General features: G+C 42.9%; 1 protein-coding gene across 3 annotated transcripts in view; it reads right to left on the minus strand.

Moving 5' to 3' along the window:
- Positions 1–223: 223 nt before the first annotated feature.
- Positions 224–16,922, minus strand: part of arhgap12b (Rho GTPase activating protein 12b) — a 63,444-nt gene continuing 46,745 nt past the window's right edge. The window contains exons 3-18 of one of the 3 annotated variants that reach the window (XM_080865764.1): positions 12,971–13,243; positions 10,732–10,872; positions 10,529–10,609; positions 9,889–10,011; positions 8,424–8,498; positions 7,896–7,957; positions 7,739–7,820; positions 4,991–5,092; positions 4,775–4,873; positions 4,456–4,558; positions 4,247–4,366; positions 4,045–4,143; positions 3,197–3,274; positions 2,962–3,096; positions 2,737–2,842; positions 224–1,641 (exon numbers count right to left, since the gene is read on the minus strand). In XM_080865764.1, the coding sequence (XP_080721890.1) occupies positions 1,467–1,641; positions 2,737–2,842; positions 2,962–3,096; positions 3,197–3,274; positions 4,045–4,143; positions 4,247–4,366; positions 4,456–4,558; positions 4,775–4,873; positions 4,991–5,092; positions 7,739–7,820; positions 7,896–7,957; positions 8,424–8,498; positions 9,889–10,011; positions 10,529–10,609; positions 10,732–10,872; positions 12,971–13,243 (1,854 nt within the window). In that variant the 3' untranslated portion in view covers positions 224–1,466. Of the gene's footprint in view, positions 1,642–2,736; positions 2,843–2,961; positions 3,097–3,196; positions 3,275–4,044; positions 4,144–4,246; positions 4,367–4,455; positions 4,559–4,774; positions 4,874–4,990; positions 5,096–7,738; positions 7,821–7,895; positions 7,958–8,423; positions 8,499–9,888; positions 10,012–10,528; positions 10,610–10,731; positions 10,873–12,970; positions 13,244–16,922 lie in introns of all 3 variants that reach the window. The other 2 variants (XM_080865763.1, XM_080865765.1) reach the window with 2 other exon arrangements.

Below are 16,922 nucleotides of genomic sequence, written 5' to 3' on the forward strand. Positions count from 1 at the left end.
TTCAAGAAATCTCCAGAAATACACCGACGTTTCATTTCATAATTAACAGGTAGGAAAATAATTGATTGAGACATGAAAGCTTAATCACTCAATTCAATAAGCAGGATATCAGTGCTGAGTAGATTAATTCAATTATGTAATTAAAGACGAGGGAAAGGGGGGAAGCTTTAGAGCTGATTGAAGGTTAAACAGCCTGCTAACCTTTTCTTCACTTCACATCCACCACAGCACACACCAACGTGGGTTTGTCTTGTTTTTTATTAGACATAGCAATTTCACAAACAGCAGTTAGCCTGAAAAGTACATTCAAATGTATGCCTGACCATGCGCAAACACTCCAGATACACCTGCAAACAAAAGTAACAGTCGGTCACGGGTTTTTTTTTCTTTTTCACAATCTGTCTATTTTTCACGTTTTTGATTCAAACTTCAACAAAGTCAGACTCTTTCACTGGTTCGCCATCAAAAGCACACATACCTCAGTCACTACGACAGTTTAACAGCTACTTTCTTTCCCTGTACATACGCTCCGAAAGGGTTTAAAGGCTCTTCTTTGCGTTCGAACAGCCGGGCGCCATGTTCCCCTGTCTGAACACTTTGTAATATTAGCTTACGTGAGGAGAAGGGTCAGCAAATTCACGCGAAATGGTAACACTGAAGTTCCCAGAAGTCCGCTTTGTTGGTTTCCAGTAACACCAGGACTGAGGTTGGCGACCTTTCTCGCCACTGAAGTTTTAATGAAGTTCACGAAGGACCGCGGCCGGCTTAACGCAAATGTTACCAAAGCACGTTAGACTACACGACACACAGTTTGTTACAAAGTGGCAACACAGGGATGCTTCTGCTCCGATTTGATGCCATTTACCTCACTCGGCACACTCGTGTGTCAAAGGGTTAATGGCCAACACTGGTTGAAAGTGGGGGCGGGGGTGTCACTAATAAGTGGGATAAGTGTAATTCCAGTTCATCCAAGAGCCAAAAGACAGTCTGTTAGCTTAACACTGATTATTTTTCCACCTCATCCAAATACTCAAAGGGCTCACACGTCACAAACGAAGCTTCACGACACAGAAACCAGAACCACTGCTGGTCGGATTCCACCAAGAGGTGCGAGCAGCTCCACTTTCATTTACTGGCCACAGGGAATCCAGTGTATGTGAAAAACACCTGAATACTCAAATCCACCACATCGTCCACACGTCATCGCAGCACCACTCTGAAAAAAACTCATCTGGCCCCACTACTCGCAGCAGGAATGGCAACTGAACAAGTGGGTGAGATTTATACACTTTGTTTTTTTCTTTTAAATCATCTCCAAAACTTCTTCAAGTGCAACACTTTAGGAATTTTTTTTCTGCTTGGTCCACAGCAATGTTCAGTTCAGTCCAGAAACAAAAGAGAGGAGGGGAAATGGAAAACAAGTCCGTGTTTGAAAAGTGTGGCATCCTCTTCCTAAGTAGGCACCTCTACCTACCAAAAATACTTTCGTACTCGAGCAGTATAAGCTCTACTATCTGGTTCTGGTAGACCATGTGGACCGCGATGTTGCCCGTCTCGGTCTCGGGCCTCAGCAGCGTGGGTCCGAACACGATGGCCACGCTCTGCGTGGTCATGCGGTTGGCCTCTCCGTGGTCCACCACCCTGGAGAGAAGAGGAGAATGGGGAGAAGAGGAGATTTAAAGATTGCACGTTTTATAAACAGCTTCAGATGTTCGCCGGCGTTCCGGTTTCATCTGGAGAAAAGTGCATTACATACATCTTTAAGGCTCGAGCCGGAGCGCAGAAGCAAACTCGGTAACACGACAGAACGCTCCAGGCAAGAGCATAATAGCTTTTTTAAATAGAATCTACATCCTTGCATGCAGATGCACAAAACAATAACATATTCATGGAGCGAAGGAAAAAAGAAGGCAGATTAAATCCCCCTGCTGATATATGTAGACCTCCATATACAGAATGTCACGCTATAAATTTCCTCATGAAACACCACTTCACAGGTACTGAATTACAGCAAACACGGCACCATATAAATGCAAATTGGAAAGCTAGGCAAATGTCATTGTGAACATATGATATTGCCACTGGCTGCAGTGAGCCAAGAATACACAGCTGGCTCAAGTTTGTGTTTGCATGTAGGCTGATCGGAACGAGGGAGAGTAAACAGCTGAACGGGTCCGTTTGAGCCACGCGTGTGAAACTCGTTCAAGTAAAACGTGACCCAATAAATCAAAGAGGACGGGCATTAGAGAATACACACTTGAAGGCGTTTACTTTCTCCGTGTCGGATGTTCCTCATAAACGTTTATCACCAGTTATATTTTTCAAAGTGACTGCTGATGAGTTGGCCAACTAGTTATGATCCTGGGCTTCACACTGGGATGGGCTGGTTACAGTTGTCAGGCTGTACTTTTCCCATGTGTTGATACAGACACAGGTCCGAATATTTGTTTTTATTTGATGGATCTTCAGGGTAAAATGATTTATATCTGGGCTGAAACAATGTTTTGTCATTATACCTTAGTGTATAACAAAATACACAGTAATAAATAACTAACATACAACACAGTGGCTTTAATTCAGAGAATATCCGACTTCAATTGGGAAACCTAGAAGTGAACAAGTCTGACTGATGACTCTCTCACTTCTGAAGACAGTGATGAAATTTCACAGGTTTCAGGATCTGAAGAAGTTATTTATTAAATGGATGAATGGAAAGTGTCCCAGCGCACTGCTTACCTCCTCAGGTGTTTGAAGAGGATTTGCATTGTGTCATGGTTGGGCTTTGGCAACTTCTTGATTAAATCTTTGATTGAATTCACTCGCTGCTTGTAGTCGGAGCACTCTGAAGAGGAGAAGCAGAATCAGCGAAAACACATGGATGCAGTGCCACCTTGTGGTCACACCAGGCAAAGGATTTAACCTAAAGATTGAGAGCGGCACTATTTTAACCGTATAACTCACTGATGGCATTCACAAAGTCATTGAAGGATCCGTATGAGAACAGAGGCTCTGGAAGCTCCCTGAAAAACATCTTGAGAGCTCCGGTGGTGACGTGGATGTCCTCCCACTTGCTATCATTGAGATCCACCTTCTCATCTGACAGATGACGAGGAGGTAAGGCAGAACACAACTATTACCAGAAAGCTGACCCTTTACATCACATCACATATAGAGATACAGTGTAACTAGATCTTACCATGATTCACAGCAAAGCGAAGCTTCTGGATCACTGCCAGGTTCCCGCTCACTCGATATAAGCCGTCAATATTAAGACCTGTGGGTGTAGTTGAGAGGAAGGGAACACAGACAGGAGCAGGGAGTGTAAACGACAAGGCCGCGTTTATGTTTCCTGACTTTAAAGCAGCAGCACCAACAAAGAGAGACTGATCAAATGCTTTTGTCTTCACTGCCTCGCTTTGTGTTGCTCTGGAACAAACTGCAGGTAGTCTGAATGAAAACAGTTGAGTTGATGCTTGAAAGAGACTAAAATTACGCCTGATACAGAAAGTCGCAGCATCAGAAGCAAAAACAATTTAAAAACAATTGAAATTCCACACAGATGTTTAATATTCTGAACTGGCTGAAGTGGCAGAAAACCTGAGTTTACTTCTGAAAGACTCTGCCTCTCTCCGCCATGACCTGGACACAGGTCATGTTACTGGCCTGTGTCTATGTAACCTCATCGGCTGGAAGATCTATTTATTTTTGTATTTACTGATTTTCAAACATTTTTTCCATTTAAATACTTTTACACAGCCTCTTCCAGTTTACGACTCGGGTAATTGGCTCGTGTACTTTTAACCTCTGGAACTCTGTTGTTTAATGTGTGTGAAAAAATAATGCAACTGTAACAAACGACTGGCTGAACATGAAATAAAACTGAGCCGAAACCATCGCCATGGTGATGCATGATTTATAGCAACATATTCTGGAGTCTTTAGATTAGAATGGGGGAGCTTAATGTCTGCATTTGTGAAGTTGTATATAAAAATCGATAAAAATAATAAGCAGTGTGACATATGCGTATGTATGGGGGGCTCGTACCTGTGTTCTCCACATGGTCGATGCACATTGTGACAAAGTTGGGCACTGATGTGTTCTCCCGCTGACACAGACTGGTCAGACTGCAGCCGAACACCTGATCTGTGAGCACGCACAAACATTTATTTCCATCTTTCACCCGTCTGGTGGAACATCACAGAGCACTCTCGCTGGAGTCACGTGCATAGAGCTGCTGTCCGCTTACCTTTAATGTATCCTTTGTCTCGGACAGCCTGGTATGTGGGTCGACGAGTCAGGAACTTCTTGAGCTTCATCCTGGTTTTCTTCTGGTCTGATGAATCCATGCTCACAGAGTTCTTCATTGCTGTAGGAAGACAGGCTCCATGTGAGTGCATCTCTTTTGCAAACACACTGAATGTCCATTCTGTAGCGCAGGGACACTCGCAGACTTACCTCGGCTCTTCTTAGAGTCCCGGTGCTCCTTCTCCTTGTCCTGTTTCTCAGCTCCCGGAGACTCTGGCATGTCCTCCTCAATGGCTTCATCCGACTCCCACGCCTGGACGGGGAAGACACATACATGCTGTTAGCTTAAGCTGGCTCAGAATGAATTTGCTCTCAGTTTCTATTTATTCTGTCCACTCCTGAATATTTAACCTTTCACTGCAGTTTGTTTAAACAGGTGTAAACTGGGATTTCAGCTCTGGCTGGACTTGCACTGAATTGTGGGAAAAGTATCTAAATTAAAGGTAAAGCTTCTGTGTCCTCCACTCACATGTGTGTTGATGGTCTCTGTAAGGGCGCGGTACCAGTCACTGATGACACTGTCGATCTCAGACTGTATCAGGAGCTCTGTTCCCTGACGGGTCTTCAGCTAGAGGAGGAAAGGATAAAAAGCCAAAACAGCTCAGCTTGTTCTGACATGTTTGAACCGAAAATGACTGAAAAAACAAGAGCTGAGAGTTGGGAGCAGGTCCAGTGGGTCCAGCACCTCGATGACGTGCTTCTTGCTTGATTTGTCCTTGGAGGCCCACTCCACTGTCCCCCCGCGCAGATCCACAGTGAACTCAGGCTTAGACTGATTGCTGCCAAACTTCTGGAACAGAGAGACGGGACACAGTATGAGAGACAACATCTGACGCACACATAATATAACAGGGATGTCATGCTGTGTCTGTACAAGGATGAAACCAGATATGCAACAAAGGGGTAAAGACTTAACACTGGACTCAGTAAATAACACAACAGTTAATAAAATAGTCGTTAAATCATCTAAGAACCTCAGTTATGTTCATTAATATTGCATTGATGTCAGAGGAATCACTGGTGGAGCAGGAGGTACATATTGGATCTCTTCACACACAAAGATCTTTAGTTTTGTGTTACGAAAAAGCAAAAAGGCTATTAGTTATTTATATTAATGTCATGCATATTAATAAACACGATGTTTGGAGGTTTTAAATCTAACAGCGTTGTAATTCAGTCAGAGCTATTCCTGGAAATATCACCGGAAAGTGATGAACACCGTGAGCCTCCTAAATCTCTCTTCTTGTCAGAGAAGGCAAATGCCTGAAACTGTGCGAACAGATTCCTGACATCAACGCCTGGTCAGACACCCCAGCAGAAAGCTGCACGTTGGAGCAGTTGATCAACTCCAGCACTGTCCCCAAAGTCTGGCTCTTCATGTGTGGGTAACTTTCTGGAAGGGGATGCCAGGACACGACCCAGCACTGTTATTAATCACTGGAGCTGTGGTGTGACCCGTCATAAAACAAGGTCAATTATAAGTATCTCCACTTGTTGTAAATGACCAAGACAAGATTTTAAATTTGGCACTGGATTGTAGAGTGACTTGCTTTATTTTATTGTGCCTCACTCTGGACAATGTAATATATTTTTGGAATAAGACCAGGGAACCCCTCTGACTCCTTGGGTCCTGGACCTATGCTTGGTAAGCCCTGTTAGCATTCTGTATTTCCTCCCTGTGTCTTTATATGCTGCCATAATATCAACTCTTGCCTCCTCTCTCTCCCAGTATGCACTTTGTGCTTGTCTCTCCGTGCTCTCCTTCTTTTCTCTTACTCTCCACACACAACTACCAGCCAGAGGTTTCTTCCAGCTAAATGAAATATCAGTACTGCTTAAAAAAAAAAAAAATCTTTCAGTGACATCACAGAGAAACTGTATGAAACACACTGATGCAGCTGTTGGGTGTGAACCTTTCATGAAGGTTTGATCACACTTTGTTCTTCCTCTCTTTAAATCACTTTTCTATAGTTACTGGAATGCTGATTTTCTTTAAACTCTTTGCATTTTTTCTTTCTTTTCGGCATATTTTTACTCACTTAATATTTAAAGAGCATTCCATTTATCAATAAAGTATTAAACACACTTGCCCCAAGTAAAATATAAGTGGATGTCCTCCTGAGGAGAGACACACTGCATACACTTTTATCCAACAGAATAATTTAAGTCCTCTTTATTAACTATTTTCTGTTTGTCTGTCTTTTTGGGCTCCACTGCTGCTCATTAGTGTATCTATGGCTACGTCCACACTAGCCCGGATAGATTTGAAAACGGTGTTTTCGTCTGAAAACACTCCGCATCCACACACTATCGTCTTCAGTCATTTTCACAGAGTTGTGCGTCCACATTGAAACGGGCGAAGACGCTTACGTTCCAGTACTGCGCATGCATGAAACACAAGACGATTCGACCTGCCTCATTTCTGCCTGCCGTTTATTTACTTTCTGACTCTTTGAAACGTCGCAGCAAAATGTCGAGAAAAAGCACCGAGTTTTTTTTAAAGTGGACTAACAATGAGGTGGAGTTGTTGGAATTTGAAGAAAAGCTATCTGAGGGATGTACAAACTGATATCAAAATTGAGAGCAAACAAAACAACTGCTGTATAATGCCCACCGCTGTTTAATTAGACACTTGATTGCATCACATGACTAAAATGTATCATTGTTTTCAAAAAGTCTCAGTTTTTGCTGTCCACACTGCGACACAAAAGCACCATTTTCAAGTGTATGCGTTTTCCTTCACAGAAAATGCTGTCTGAGTGTGGATGGGAGGCCAAAATGGAGAGAAAACTATGCGTTTTCCAACGAAAACGCATTAGTGTGGATGTAGCCTAAATCCTGGCTGCTCTCCAAGCACCAGGTAAAATGTGCAAGTTTAATGCCACAAAGTGCAACAAAGATCAAAAACGTACGGTAGCTGCTTTCTTGTAAATTTAAGATAAAAGTATAAATATCACACAACCTTTAAAAGAATCCTTTGATCTCTCTCTAAACCGCTGTTTCTCTAAAGTGAAGTTAAGGTGAGTCAAGCTTGACAAACACACGTCAGTCAGTCTCCTGGTCAGTCACAGCAGGGGTGAATGAACAAATGGGAGAGAGGTGGGAGCGCATGCAGAGAGAGAGGGAACATACAGCGGCAGCCTGACCAGGCCTACAGTTCACATAGGAGACAGCGGGACGGGGCTTGACTGAGTGCTTCCAGCTGCTAAGAAGAGTGAGGAGCAGCTCTGGGATAGAGTCGCTGCGGTAGTAAGACTTCAGAGAGAAGAGGAGAAAACTAATGAACAGAAGTTGACAAACGTCACAACACAGATGGCATGAAGGCCGGTGAATACGCAGGAATATGGAAAAGGAAAATATCAGAGAAACAAATGGAATGATAAAAAAACAAAAAAAAAACAAAAGAAGAAGTCCGAGGTCACAGGATACATACCCAGCTGGTGCTGCCCCCCTGACCCTTTGCAAAGAGCAGGGATGAGCCCTGCAGCACAGTCCATGAGGAGGTCCAGTTCTTCCTGTTAGTCAGAACAAATGTGTTAATGAGATTCTGTGGATGCAGAGAACACTTTTAGAGAGTAATCACGTCTTACCTGACTTTCTTTCCATTCTCTGTGATTTTGGTGACATTGAGAACTCCACACTTCTCTGAAGGCTGAAGAGAGAGACACACAGTGGCAGATAAAAACCTGCTGGAACACATGAATGAAAATACACACACACACACACACACACACACACACACACACACACACACACACACACACACACACACACACACACACACACACACACACACACACACACACACACACACACACACACACACACACACACACCGATCCTCAACAAGCAAATGGAGCGGAGCAAACAGTCTTAAAGCTGCTGTGTTGCCTTGTGTCATAGCTAAACACCACCAGCAGATGGCACCCTAATGCTGCAGTGTTGAAATAGTAGTTTAGTAGGTAGGTGATAGGTTTGATGCAGGTAAATATGGCATGCAGCAGACGATAGTAAACCAACTGGGTTGTTGAGAAGATTAAAGATGAGAAGTGTTGTCTTTACATGCAGAGACAGCAGGATGATGATATGCAGTGTGCAGTGCAAGCTGGGATACTAACGGTCAAGGGGTGCTTAGGAGATGAGGGGCAGGAGTCAGAGTCTGGAGAGCTCTGCTTGGGCACCGAAGCACACTCCTACCAACAAGAGGCAGAGTGTGATAAGTCACTAATAACTATACATGACTACACATGAAGACAGTAGGTCTGAGGTTAGAGAGTGATGGAGAAGAAACCTGGGATGGAATCACAAGAATGAGTTATTGTTAATAGAAGTCATTAAAAGAGAAAGATAAAAAAGACAAGTTAGGGTTTAAACTGCAAACATCTTGGATTTCGGCTTCAGAGATGTTCAATATTTAGTCCAATAAGCTTCTTCTTTTCCTGATCTGCATCAACAACAATGTACACTGAAGAAACTAACAAAACACCAACATATAGGGTGTTGTTTTTAAATCTAGCCACTCTTTAGCCAGTTCTTTTAACTCATGCATATTGTTAGATCCCATATTAGAACCATTTCTTTAATGTGACTTGCTAAACTCTGCATCAGGGAGGGTTAAAAAAAGAAAAGAAAAAAATACGTGCCTAGTTGCATAATAAAAAGTGCAGGGACTAGTTTTTGGAGCTTTGCCCAAACTGAAGGGTAAGGTTGAGGATGTCTAAATCTCTGCAGCGTCTCCTTTCTTTTATCAGTTTGTATTCTGTGAGCTTTCCTTTCAGAAGCCCTGAGCGGAAAGTGAGAAAAGCTTGTGGTGATTCATTTTCTAATCTCTAACACGTTTATTTTCCTCCTGACTTAAAAGGTAAAAATCAATTTCAGACCGTTTTACAATGTTTTACTTTTTCTACCTGTGAAATGGGAAGAAAAAAGTTCTCCAGTTGAAACAGGTGAAAAGAAAATTAGCCAAGTTTGTAAAAAAGTTTCTTAGGTAAAAAAAAAACAAAACAAAACAAAAATGTATTTTCAACCTGTGAAAAAAGTTCCTCGGAGAAGCTTTGACAGGGGGGAAAAGCCCCCCACCCAAAAAACCGTTACAGAAGCAAACATTTTTGTTCTCACAAGAGACAAAAACAAAAAAGCACTCTCACAAACAAAGACACAAGCGAGACTGATAACTGACCCAGATGGTAACAGATGTTGCATTGTTAAAAGGAATTCAGGGACATTCGAGTGTCAGCGTGTGGGTTTGTGAGCTGTACTTTGTGGCTCTGGCCCGTTTTACATGTCACAAGATTGAATCACACACAACATGACGAGCAGGTGCCCACTGTCCTCACAGAGATATGCTGGCTACACACACCATGAAGTCGTCCCCAGAAAAAGCAAACTTGTTAATCCATTTTTTTGGCCATCATTAATTTTCACAACAACCTGCTCTCTTCTTTTCACACACAGAATTATTCACCACCTTTCCATATGCTGAACTCAAAGTGCACACAAAACACAGCATGAACAACACAGCAGAGCCTTTTTCCATCAGCCTAACACTGTTTAACTCCACATTAGTGGTGGTCTCTGTCCTACCTTGTCATTGAGGTCTAAGACATAAGTGCTGTGCCTCCACTTAGTGAGGACAATGGGCTCCGGCTGCTTTCTCTCCAGGCTGCGACTCTTAGGAACCTCGCCAGGCTGAGGGGAGATGTTGTACTGCAACGACAGAGACAAGTGGTGATGTTTACAGTCCAGATGTTTTTCTAACAGACCTCACATCCCCTTTCCCTACCTCTCCTTTTACTGTCCACAGGATCATTGGACAGAGGAACTTTCCTTACACAGCAGGCATTGTTTACAGTAAAGTCCACTGACTGTACCTGCGTGTGCACTGGACCACTGTTTACTCACTCTGCAAACGAAGCGGTCTATTCTGATCGCCTCTAAAGCCTCCAGATTAGGTGGTAAAGTGCCACTAATAGCCAGTCACTTAGAGTTCAACGTAAACTTGGCTCTTCCGTGAGCTCTCAGAACTTCATCCACTTACAACAACAGGACTGGTCTCAACACTGCTAGGATGAGGCAAAGTGTGTTACAGTGCAGTGGTGCCAGGTGATGTAATACGACAAGACTTGTCATTGTCACAGGAAGGAACCTGCATTAGGTGGTGGATGTCTGATGTAAAGAGCGAAGACAAAGCACACGGACAACCAAGTTCATCATGTAATCTTACCTTAGGCAATTCCCACTCTGACCTGGAGCCATCAGCGCTGTAGTAGTAGGGTCGGCCTTGTTCGTCCACATGTTTTATCCACTGTAAACATAAACACTGGTCAGCTGCAAATAAAGAAAAAGCATCTGATGGAAGTGCAGTCGCTAAGGGTGACAGGTGAGGTCACCCGAACTCTTTTAAGCACAATCAAAATCAGATTCCACCTTCTCCTGTGTGTATTCAGACACATAGAGGGTGTGTCCATGTTCATCCAGCTCTTCAGACCAGCCTCTAGGGGGTGACCCATACTGGCTGTCAGACTGACTGGAGTGGGTGCTGTGGCAGTTTTCCTCTGAGGACAGTGGCTGTGGAGAAAGAAGGACAGCAAAGAAGACCTTAAAGCAAAGAACTGGCTGAACCAAGGGTCACACGTATGACCACACGTATGACCACATGGCAAGTTTGCTCTAACAGGACACAAAGTTATAGTCAACCAAAGTAAAAACTGGCTGCTGAGTATAAAACTCCAACATGTGAGTTACAGTGGATGTTATGCACTTCAGCAGCATCTCCATGGCTTCATGTTGATATCACTGTAAGGTACAACACCAACATTTAAAAGGTTCTCAAGTAGTTTTCAGCATCAATCATCTTGCCCAACTGTAGGCAAGAATGTAAAACTGTAAACATCATGTAAACATTTTAATGCAAAATGCTGCAGCTACACTACTTATGAGGACCACAAAGAAAGAGCATATTTCGCCAGTATCAGCTTCTCTTCATTAGGTTCCTGTTGAATCCCCCTCCTCACATATAAGGTCTTAAAAAAATCAGGCCCCATCTTATCTTAAAGACCCCTGTATGACCCCGATACAACCACTTTGCCTGCAGGCTTACTTTTGGTTTCTAAAATATTTAAAAGTAGAATGGGAGGCAGAGCCATCAGTTTTCAGGCCCCTCTTCTTTGGAACCAGCTTCCAGTTGGATTCAAGAGACAGACACCATCTCTGCTTTTAAGATTAGAAGTAAAACTTTCCTTTTTGATAAAGCATATAGACAGGGCTGGATCAGGTGACCCTGATCCCTCGCTTAGCTTCCCACAATGCACTGACTGTCTCTTTTTCACTCACCTTTTTTTCCCACTCTTTGTGTTTAATTCAATTCAATTCAATTTTATTTATACATCGCCAAATCACAACAACAGTCTCCTTAAGGCGCTTTATATTGTAAGGTAGACCCTACAATAATACATACAGAGAAAAACACAACCATCATATGATCCCCTATTAGCAACCACTTTGGCGACAGTGGGAAGGAAAAACTCCCTTTTTAAACAGGAAGAAACCTGCAGCAGAACCAGGCTCAGGGAGGGGCGGGGCCATCTGCTGTGACGGTTGGGGAGAGAGAAGGAAGATATTTAATCATTAGTTATTAATCTCTGTCTTTTGTCCTGTCTTCCTCTCCTCACCCCCAACCGGTCGCAGCAGATGGCAGCCCCTCCCTGAGCCTGGTTCTGCTGCAGGTTTCTTCCTGTTTAAAAAGGGAGTTTTTTGTTCCCACTGTCACCAAAGTGGTTGCTCATACAGGGGCCGGGGTCATCTGATTGTTGGGTTCTCTCTGTATGTATTTACCTTAAAATATAAAAGGCCTTGAGGCTGCTGGTGCCAGAAGAGAAAAAGAGTAGAGAAGCGTTCAACCAACTATATTTAGTGAATATAAAAGCTGAACAACCCAAGCATCAAATAACATTTGACGTGTTTCTTTTACTTTATTTATTTATTGTTCTTACTTTATAGCTGACTAATGCTTTTATTTGTGTAAAAATGGTTAACAGTCACAGCTGGAAAATAACATATTGAACAACTTCACACTAGTAGCTGATGGTATTTGCAAATGTCAGTGGCAGATTTATCTGTCGTGTATCGCCACGTTTTTCCTCAGGCTGGTTGGAATTTCATGTTTTAAGTCTTTCAGCCAAGCAGCACAATCAACAACAATAAAACAAAGGTCCTGTGACAAGCTGGAATCAACACGTTTGTTTTTTAGGCTATAATAAGCCACTCCAGTGCTCTATCAGTTATACATCAGTACATTAATGCTTCACAAGGGGGCAGTGTTGGATAGTTAGGATGAAATGACAACCTACTAAGAAACCGAAAACATGGTTTCTCTATATCAAAGGCGCACTTGTCTTCCCACCTTCGTCTAACCACAACATCTTTTAAAAGTGAGGTTGACCACAACTTCAACAGAGCCTGTTTATTTAACGTGAACTGCCAGAGACGCCATTTACAGACCATCATGATCTGATTCCTGTTTCCACATCCACTCACACCTACTAAACCCTTTGGCCCAAACAAAGGATTATTTGTTTGAATGCTTGTTCATGTTTGACATTTATGACTACTTACAGAAACAGATCATTTTTAGTATCTCTCTTCAAATACTCCAGGCACCCCTCACCTCACTCTCCGCTGTGCACTGACTGTCTCCTCGGGTACTGCTGGTGCTGCTGCTAGTATCCCTGGTGCGTGGTGGCTTCCAGGTCCGCTCCCCAGTGGCCCGGTTGTAGTAGAAGTGCCTGCCACTCAGATCTTTGTGGGTCTCCCAGTCACCCAGGATGTGGATTGGGGAGCCTGAGGGCACAGGAGGCAGGCTGGACTGAGAGATCTTCAGCTCCTGGAGGTTGGTATAGACAGGTGAGTCGGACCGGCCCTGACTTGTCGGTGATGTTGTCTGGACGAGACAGATGGAGGAAAAGAGGGGGAAAGATCAGGATTTGTGGTGCATTCATTCACGGGTGGCTGATCATCTTTTTTTCATTTATATTCACTGAGTTGTCCTGGGAATTTACGACTGTCCTCACTTTATTCTGAAAATTCAATGACATTCCAGGAATTCCATGACCACAAGACGCCAGTGTCTGCTGACATCCAAGCTACAAACAGCAGCAGCTGTCACAGCGTGGACCCAACGGTAGAACGTGATCAGCTGAGCTGTTTGCTGCAGCACAGTTAGCATTACAAACATAAACATGGAATTTAGCTGCAAAGAAATATAACTGTTGCACAATAATCTAATTTCTCCATTTAGAAGAAGGAAAGTGAGTGAGTGAGGAGGCAGACAAAGGCTTTGAGCAAGTCTGGCAGTCTGCACGGCAGGATGGAGGCGGCACATGTGGCTTGCAGTCACAGAGGTTGAAATCGCACCATATCAGTGAGACTTGAACCACATGCACTCAACAGAGTTATGTAATCATTTATCTGTCAAATCAGAGGCAAATGCTCTGAGGACAAATGTCTGCTGGTATTTTAATGCAAGAAATACCCATGTGGGATAAAAGATATGAAATGCAAAAGAAATGAAATGGTGAATTTCAGAGATTTTACTTCACGGTTCATGCATGAGGCTGTTTAATAGTTATATTAAACAATATGTAGATTGTTTTGGTATGAGCTGCCCAGTTTTTCAGACAACTTCTGCAGCAAGGCTCCTTGAATGTATTGGAACTGTTTCTACTCCTGTTCACACAGTTATTTATTATCATACAAGCCTAAATCTTAACCTAAAGCTAATGATACCATGCTGTCACACTGGCATTAGCACTGCCAGAGGTACAGGTGTAGTTTCAACTGTTCACTAAAAGGACTGCAGATTTTTCTGAGTAACTGGGTCTTAATTCCTGGAAAGAAATATGGATTTTTGGTGCTTTGAGCACAATTTACTTCATCAAGAGAAGGCAGACATACAGCAAATTTCCCCCTAGCACACAAAAAGAGCTCTACAGGTCAGAGGAAAATACAGAATTTTAAACAGAAAGTTTTCACAAGACTCTGTGCAGGCTTGTGAAGAGCTGTCACTTTAAATGTGGCTTTTTGCCATAACAGACAGCACTGTCACGGCACGGCGACCTAACAGCTAAACATCTCCTTAGCAACCATAAATATTGCTTCAAATTGTGCAACAGCAGGTTAGAAAGATTGAAAAATTTGGGGAAACAAGCGTTAGAGAAAAAAAAAAAAAAAGCACGTTGCACAGCAAAGGCAAGAGGAAGTAGAAGAGATAAGTTACGTGTGTCTTTTGTGCAAATGGCTGGTATAAAGTGCCGATGCGGTATAGAGATAAAAAGGTTTCTATTAACTAAACAGTTTGTCTTCCATTTAGATCTTTACTTTTACACAATCTAAGAGATGCCGTCTGAATATATTTTCCTGGATTTGGACCTGGCCCTGCAGTGTCAGAGCAGATAAACATCAAAGACAGTTTTTGAGATGGTCTTTTAAAACTTGGCAGCATCCGAAGGTCACTCCACAAAAGGGAAAAAGCTAAGTTACCATGGCTACGGCTCAGAGCGTTTAACGTTCTGTATGCTCTGAAAAAAAAAAATTGGGGGCTTTTGGAGCTGAGCTGAGTCTGACCGGTGCCAGCTTTGGGTGTCTCTAGCGAGCAGGAAAGCATTAGATACAGAACGCTGTGCCAGCACTGCCTCTGTTTGTTACAGGTGAGGAATGTAGGGGTGGAAACACACTTCAGTTACAAGCTTTTGGGCATCTTTCAGGATGCAGATGGAACTTCCTGCCGGTTTTGGAATAACAGGAATATTTTTCACATGAATTATTATTTAATATCCTGCACACGTGCTGGACCGGAGCAAAGGCCTCGTGGCACCCTGCTGGCTTCAGTTAGTTTTACCCGCTGCTTCTCAGTTTCAAGTCCAACACAGAGCGAGCAGCTGAACGAGGCAAAGCGAAGAGACATGACAGTTTGGCTGAACTCGAGTTCAGACTCGTCCGTCGCCACCAGAATGGATCCAGTGTGCTGCAACTTTAACTGCTCTTTTTTTTTTTAAAGGAAGTAATACAGCAATGATGGAGTCTCGCGGCTGTGGAGAGCACGGCTGGGGTCAAATCCATTTAGATTCCACTCAGCCCAAACAAACCTGAATGCATCTGGTGGAGAAGTAATTTATATGCTTTAATGTCTGTTTTGACAGAAGGGAAACCAAAACATTTTTTTTGGTTTCTGCATTCAGAGTCATTTCAAAATGATTGTAGTCTGAGTGGAGTGTGCACACGCTTTATTACTGGGTAAAGGAACACAGTTCAACTGCTGACCACACATGCTACAATCATTTTATATCATATTCTGCTGCCTGCATAGAGTGTTTGTCTTCTTTAGCTGCACTGGTCATTTTGCACCACCCTAACATGTAACGTTTAAAAGGACGCTCAGCTCTTCGTTGTTGTTATTAGTGTTATTACCAAACACTGGACGAAGCTCCCTTTGTGTTTCCACAGGCTGAGTAGTGCTCCCCTCAGTGCTGTTAATGTGGAACATAATGAGTAACAAGAAGAGCACAACCAACAGAGTTTATTACCAAACACCCGACTAATGACTACTGTACACTCAAACTTAAGGCAGTGAGCAAATGCAGATCACAGTCACTGCGTGTTAGCATGACAACGTAACCACAAAGCTATAGTGATAAACTCACTATAACCTTCACCAAATTCTGTGTCGTAATTCCCAATGACATGTAGATGTTTTGTCACATGAACGCTCACTTTCTGTGTGAAATCAAGCGCACACCTTAAGGTTTCCAGTACATCAAACTTTATATATTATTTGCTTCCAGAGAAGGTACCATGATGGTGCACACACACGCACAGACTAAATCACAGGATGAAAACAAAACTAGCTTTGCTGGTTAAAAACAAAACAGGAAAAACAAAAACAAAAAATACAGCCTCTAACACCATGATTCACAGCTCTTTCATCCTCATCAAGCCATTCAGTGAAAGCTCATTACAAATGATGATCCACTGCTTTCCAGGAAGAGACCACTACCATCAAGATAGATATGTTTCATCGCAGCATACAGGTGACGACTCAGGACCATTTCTAGTGTACACACAGAACTGAGATATCACCAGCAGATTCCCTCCTTACTACAAATGGTAAATGGACTGGACACTTAAAGCACTTTAGCACTTTGCCTCATTTAACAGCTGCACTGCAAGCTGGATGCATCAGAAAGCATGGGGTTAGCATCTTGCCCAAGGATATTTGGCTGCAGACTGGAGCAGCCAGGGTTCAAACTACCAACCTTTTGATTAGTGCTCTGACTTCTGACTTGCTCTACCTCCTGAGCTACAGCGACCCCATGCAGGGGTTCAAAGTCTAGCTTTTCCTTTTTTGTTGCTAATCTGTATGACATCTAAACTCGAAAGAGGGAAAAAAGTGGCAACTCCCTCGAAACTAGACAGAAATGAAAATAGCAACATGAAGAGAGGCTGTTCTGTATGAGAAAGAAAAGCTTCATGCAATGTACACCATACACTAAAACACAACACATATCTGGTATTGCAGGAGACAACAGAGGAACTTTTTTTTTTTACTTCAAAATTAAACTTGA

The sequence above is a fragment of the Rhamphochromis sp. 'chilingali' genome, assembly GCF_963969265.1.
Source record: "Rhamphochromis sp. 'chilingali' genome assembly, chromosome: 18".
Taxonomy (NCBI): Eukaryota; Metazoa; Chordata; class Actinopteri; order Cichliformes; family Cichlidae; genus Rhamphochromis; species Rhamphochromis sp. 'chilingali'.